Here is a 6,911-nt window from a genome sequence, read left to right on the forward strand (position 1 = left end):
GTCTTTAACTTTGAAAATAACTCATATTTTGACCAGCAGGTCTGTTTACACACTTACACAGAAAACAAAATTGGTTGTAGAATAAATGTGGATATGGTGCTTGTGGCAATTATAGAACAAAGTGGCTTGTGCTGGAAAGAAACTCAAAATACATTAACCCCTCCTTCAAGACCACTATCGCCTCTTCCACCCCTCCTCTTCCGTGTCACACTAATAACAGTGCGCTCAGTGCATCAAAGCATTCGCAGACACATTTTGTGGTCATTTCTTAACACACTGGGTATAACATTATTTGCTAAAGATCTTTTTTTGAAGTGAAGAGTAGAGATGCTCAGCCTTCAGTAAAAGTTCAAACAGTCAAAACTACTTTCCTGTCAGCCACAGTTGGACAGAATGTGACTTTGCAATGTTCCTACAAAAACGAAATGCGTGAAAAACTTTACTGGTACAAGCAAAATCTGGAGAACACCGCTGAGGATGACTTCATCGTACTTTGACAAGGGTGAATTTTATAATGATTTCCAAAACAATCGCTTCAAACTGGATAACACAGACAGGAACAATAATTTGGAAATTACAAATGTACAAATCTCGGACTCGGCTGTGTACCACTGCATAAGTTGTGCGGCCAGTTATGTAAATTTCTTGGTGACTGTTCATGTGACCGTTAAGAATTTCAATTCAGGACTTCAGCTTGATCAAATGGCGTTGGAGACAGTGAAACCAGGACGCTCTTTGGTTCTGAACTGTAAAGTTCATTCTGGAACATGTGCAGGACAATACAGGGTTCACTGGTTCAAACAGTCTGAAGAGTCTGCAGCAGGAGTCCTGTACAGTCATGGAGGCAGCAGTGATCAGTGTGACAACAACACCAACACTTCAACCAACTCCTGTGTGTACAGCCTCCCCATACACAATGTGAGCTCAGAGCAGACTGGGACCTACTACTGCGCTGTGGACGCCTGTGGACAAGTCCTGTTTGGGAACGGGACCAGGGTCTGTGTTGAAGGTATGACACTAGTCTCATTAGCTGATTTTAATTTAAATTTAATCATTTCTTCATCTAATCTGACAATTTATATAGTATATAATTTTGACTTTTACATATGAACAAGTCAATGCATAAGAGTTGAATTAAGAAAATGATATGTTCAGTCACTCAGGAGAGAATATAGCTCAGGGCCTGGTATATATATATATATATATATATATATATATATATATATATATATATATATATATATATATATATATATATATATATATATATATATATATATATATATATATATATATATATATAAACTGTTTAAATGTGTGTTTTTGAAAGCTGCTCCTGTCCATCTGTACATCCTGACTGGAGCACTGATGTTCACCTCCAGTCTGCTCATCGGAGTGATTTTCTACTTGTGCTTAAAAAACAGCTCAGGTAAAAAAAAAAAGAGACAGAGAAGTTATCAGTGAATTTATATTCAAATGTGTAAATGTCTGTTTTCTTTGGCAGGATCTACACAAAATTCAAGTTCTTCAGCAAAGGCAAAGGTTTGTTGAATTTACTGAATATTGATAATTGGGTGTTTATATATTACCATGGTTTAAATGTATTTATTTTCATGTACCAGGGTTTTCCAAAACTTGTCCAGTACATGGCAGCTGAGCAGGTGACAGAAGAAGGTAGAAGACTGACTGACGGCACATGGACTGAATGTATCTACTTCAGTGTGGAAATGGGGTTTAAATGATTGTATTTAAATTGTAAATACAATTTATTTTTATTTCTTACACACACACATATTTCATTTTGTTAAATTTGTTTGTGCGTCTACCAAAGGTTGGCAGTCATCTAAATCTCTCAGTTATCTTTGTTATTGGTTAAGTGATCAGATCCACAGGTTGGTGGTGCAATTCCAGCTCCCACAGATGAACACTGTTGTTGTGCAAAACACGTAACCCGCCTTGCCCCCAGTGTCTGTGTGCACTGGTGTACGAGTGTAGATGTGTGTGTAGTTCCTTGATGTAAAGTGCTTTCAGTACCTTGAAAGTGGAAAAGTACTATATAAAAATGAGACTGTTTACCATTTCAGTTAACTGACACAAAACTATCTGTGTAACCTTGAACAACCAGATCTGCTTCAAGTGTTTGGAGATCTTCTACCAGTCTGTGGTGTCAGAGCCCTGTACTTGGCTGTGGTCTGCTCAGGGAGCAGCACCAGTAAAAGGGACACTGGGCGGATCGACAAACTGATCCGTAAAATTGGTCACGTGATTTACTTGTACATAGACATTTATATGATTATGCCTTATTTGACACCGGTCAGTTGCTGTCTTATTTTGAATTTATTGTTACCATTTGTATTTTTACTCTTATTATTATTATTGTTGTTATTATTATTATTATTATTATTATTATTATTATTATTATACTGTTATTATGTCATTATAATAAGTAATTGCCCTCATGAAGCAATAAAGTTTGTCCAAGTCCAATGCTCAGACCGTGGGTGGCCAAAAAGGGCAGATTGGGCCTTTTCACTCTGGACAAATTCAGAATATAAGTGCATTGAAATCATTGCTAAAATGTTTTAAATTCTCTAGTCTTTGGCCTATTATTGTATATATTTGTATTTTTTTCCGTAGCATAATTTTGTTATTTCTGTAATTATGGTTGTGGTGTCTTTTTGTTTTGGAAAAATTGTACAAATAAAGTCTATGTGCAATCACTTACCTACCCAGTGACTTTACTAGAAAGAATACTGCTAAAAACATATTTGTTTACTTATTGAAATGACAAAGTTTCTTATAGACTGCATTTAAGTATAAGACAAGGCTGCCCTTTGTCCCCTTTACTGATTAATATCGCAATAAACCCCTTTAGGTTCCAAAGAAATATTAAGTTTCTAGTATAAGATGAAGACATGGTTATGACATGATCACAGTTTCTTTATTGTTGCTTTAGAAACAGCCTCTGACATCCTCTTCCACACTCGTATGTTTGAAGCTTCAGGTCGTTGCAACATTTGTGGTTACAATCAGGAAGGGCAGTATCTTTAGTTTCATAAACATTCACCAACACTCTGAGAAGTACATGTGAAAACACCTCAGTTTGCTGAAAATACAACATACAATCCTATACTCATAGCTTGTGTGGTACTTTCAAAGGTTCTGCTATAACTGCTGTTTGTTGTCAAAAGCAGGAGAGTTCTATCAAATGATTGTACTTGGATTATGTCGGCATAAATAATAATAATATATACTAGATATATATTTACTTAAATTCTCTTAAGATAAGACCGTTATCAGAGTATCAGAAATATCAGAAACAATGACCTGCCAAAATACTTGGTATTGTATCAATACCAAAAATTGTAGAACAAAATTATACATGTTGTTCATTGTAAACCACAATTTTGATCTAAAATGACATCATAATAGAAGCTGATCCTCAGACTTCTGTTTTGGTGGTGCACTGCAAATTGGCAGCCTTGTTTTTGTCAGTCTGCCCCAGGGCAGCTGTGGCTACAATAGTAGCTTAGCACCACAAAATTTGGAGTGAATGAATAATGCACAGTAGAGTTTTTAGTGTCCAAAAAAGTGCTATATAAATCTGACCCATTATTATTAAGATAATGCCCAGTGTGGTAACCCCAGTGTTGAGTGACTCAATTTATGCTTACAAACTGTTTAAACTTTTACTGGAAAGTTTTTCTCTGCAGCCAAGGCCACCTCCTCTGCAGCAGTGTCATCTCCTGCAGCCAAAGCCACATCCTCATTTTAGAGTCAAAAGGGTTTTGTGGCTCTGTGCTTCTTTTTTTTTTTTTCTCTCTCTCTGTTGGAGATGCTCCAAATGGCTCTTTTAGTATTTAAGTTTGTCGACCCTTGGTGTACATGAACTCCAGTTTTAAATCCTAGCCCCCTAGCGTTGTGGCGGTGAATTACTTCGCGGCGCATACACCTTTCCCATAAATCAAAAACGATGGCAAACGATGGCGACAAGGCGACAGCGGCAGTATGCGTTGAGTTGACGCAGATACTTCGCCCTCAAGATGTTGATTCTTATTCTTTATAACATTGTTTGACAGTGTGGTATTTATTTGTCAGAAAATTCCCAAAGTTCCTCCCCCCAGGAAATTTGGGGCCCAAACATCTCTATAACTCTAACACATTCTATCCATGTCAATTGTCTTTTTAGAATAATCAAAATCGAAATAAATTGGGCCGATTTTGTTTGTTTCTTTAAATCAGCTGACTTGGTTCATTTATTAAGTCATTTTAGATCAACATTGTGATTTAAAATGTCCAAAATGTAACATAATGATCCATAGGTGTCAGAGATTGTAACTTTAGAGCAGACACAAGTGCAATACGTCTTGTACAATTGTGTAGTGCAGTACACTTCTTCAATACCAAACTCCATACTACTGAGATCATGTGACCACGTTGAATAGCGCATACAGTGAGGTGTCACTTCTAGTTGGCCAATCAGATTCAACCTTGTTTCATGAAATAGTCGAGACACCATCCTTATCTTTCACTGAAGACTAGAATATGAAGAGGATGGCGTCTTTGCAGATTCTCCTTTCCGTCCTTCTCTTACTACATCTGGATGAAACAGGTGAGTTTCCACAGTGTTACTGTGTTCTTAATCTTATCTAAACCCAGATCTAACCCCAGTCTCTTTTTTGAAGTGAAGAGCAGAGATTCTCAGCCTTCAGTAAAAGTTCAGACGGTCAAAACTACTTTCCTGCCAGCCACAGTTGGACAGAATGTGACTTTGCAATGTTCCTATAAAAATGAAATGCGCAGAAAACTGTACTGGTACAAGCAAAATCTGGAGAACACCCTGAGGATGACTTCATCGTACTTCGACAAGAGTGAGTTTTACAATGAGTTTAAAAACAACGATCGCTTCAAACTGGATAACAAAGACGGGAACAATAACTTGGAAATTACAAATGTACAAATCTCAGACTCGGCTGTGTACCACTGCATATGTGTAGGTCACCATATACATTTCTTGATGAATGTTTATGTGACCATTAAGAATTTCAGTGCAGGACTTTGGATAAATCAAATGGCGTTGGAGACAGTCAAACCAGGAATCTCTTTGGTTCTGAACTGTAAAGTTCATTTTGGAACATGTGCAGGACAATACAGGGTTCACTGGTTCAAACAGTCTGAAGAGTCTGCAGCAGGAGTCCTGTACAGTCATGGAGGCAGCAGTGATCAGTGTGACAACAACACCAACACTTCAACCAACTCCTGTGTGTACAGCCTCCCCATACACAATGTGAGCTCAGAGCAGACTGGGACCTACTACTGCGCTGTGGACGCCTGTGGACAAGTCCTGTTTGGGAACGGCACCAGGGTCAATATGAAAAGTAAGTAAAGTCACATCTATGATTCTCCATCAAACACAAGGCTAGAGAGATGACTGGCCAAGCAGATCATTGCCATTTTCAATCAGATAAATCAAAATTTAAAGGGGCATGTTATGTAAAAGTAAATTCTGTGTGTGTACATTTCAGGCTGAGGTTATTGTTACTTGAGTGTTTAAGGTGCACTATGTAACTTTTCTGGTGGAGGGTTTGGTACCTGCTTGTCTCATGGAGATGTGTATTTATTTATTTTTATTGTATGACATTAAATGAATATATATTTCCTTTTTCAATGTTAGGTGTTTTATTGATACACAAAAGCATGCATTGTGAGTGGCCTGTCTCCACGGAGATAGATACATTTAATGCCATACTGAACTTTTTAGGCATCTAAGCAGGTTGGACTCCAGTTTCCCCAATCAACTCAAAAAAAATAAAAAAAATAAATAAATAAATAGATTTTTAAAAAATTATAATAATAAATAGGGGATAGGGGTAATAAAGTGGACTACTATGGCAACAATTTCCAGTTTTAGGACCATGTTTAACCCCAGGTTCAATCTGCAATAGTCCAGTTGTAGATCTGGGGTAGATCTGGTGGTACTTTCAAAGCCAAATCTTTTCTTAGGTGGTGTTTAGTGGTACAAGTTTTATCAGAGATCATAGGTGCAATGAGAGTCAGACACAGCACACAAATAACATTTCAAATTATCGCCCTCAGCTTTGTTCCACTGTCAGAGCTCATCTATCAGACTCTGTTCCACTACATGTAGATGTTAGATGCACATTTACAGAATCCATGTGAGAGTAACCAATACTTCATGTCATCGTCTTTCATAATGATTTTACAGCCACATTCGACCCTGTTTTCTACATCCTGACTGGAGCTCTGGTGTTCACCTCGGTCTTGGTTGTGTTTCTGGCTTTCTCACTGTACATTGTGATGAAGAAAAACAAAAGACAGAATACAGGTATGACTTTATGTTTTGTAATGTTACACTAATAAGACTTAATCCACAATGAGCATGTTATAATGTGACGTCCAGCTCCGGCGTGTGAGGACAGCGAGACATTATCTACAAGAGGAAACGCAGAGGTACATTTTACTGATTTTAATTCCTGAACAAAAGTAAATAGTCACATTTCACAGTATCTCACAGATCATTTGGCCTTCTACATGACACGACTTGATTAGTGCAGTAATTATTACTACTAGTACTTTTGTATTATGATTTAGACTAGTTCTGTCATTCAGTTTGTGTCTATGAGCTTATATGAAATCAAACTACGAGTGGTGAGTTTTAAGATTTTTTTTTTTTTTTTTGGAAGTGTAATGTGTGCATTGTGTCACCATGGTAACTGCTGAATATTTCACCATAGACATACATGAAAAACACCCCTAGCAGGATCTCACTGCAAAGTATGAATAGACCATTTATACATTATTAATACACTTTGTATATTACCCAAAAATACTTTGTAAAACTGTGCAAGATGGCAAACTGTGCAAATGATACCACACCACATCATGTTTTT

The 6,911-nt window shown here is 37.2% G+C and overlaps 1 protein-coding gene across 1 annotated transcript; it reads left to right on the top strand.

Annotated features, from left to right (window-relative positions):
• Positions 1 to 4,795: 4,795 nt before the first annotated feature.
• On the top strand, positions 4,796 to 5,530 carry LOC129409707 (neural cell adhesion molecule L1.1-like). Its single transcript, XM_055156222.1, has 2 exons — positions 4,796 to 5,378; positions 5,526 to 5,530. The coding sequence occupies exons 1-2, from the start codon at positions 4,796 to 4,798 to the stop codon at positions 5,528 to 5,530; spliced, it is 588 nt and encodes a 195-aa protein (XP_055012197.1).
• The last annotated feature ends 1,381 nt before the right edge of the window (positions 5,531 to 6,911 follow it).

Source organism: Boleophthalmus pectinirostris, unplaced genomic scaffold (genome assembly GCF_026225935.1).
Source record: "Boleophthalmus pectinirostris isolate CB_2022bp ecotype Guang Dong unplaced genomic scaffold, ASM2622593v1 HiC_scaffold_20, whole genome shotgun sequence".
In the NCBI taxonomy this organism is placed as follows: Eukaryota; Metazoa; Chordata; class Actinopteri; order Gobiiformes; family Gobiidae; genus Boleophthalmus; species Boleophthalmus pectinirostris.

Coding starts and splice junctions, on each gene's coding strand:
- LOC129409707 (XM_055156222.1), top strand. CDS start 4,796: ATGCGCAGAAAACTGTACTGGTACAAGCAAAATCTGGAGAACACCCTG.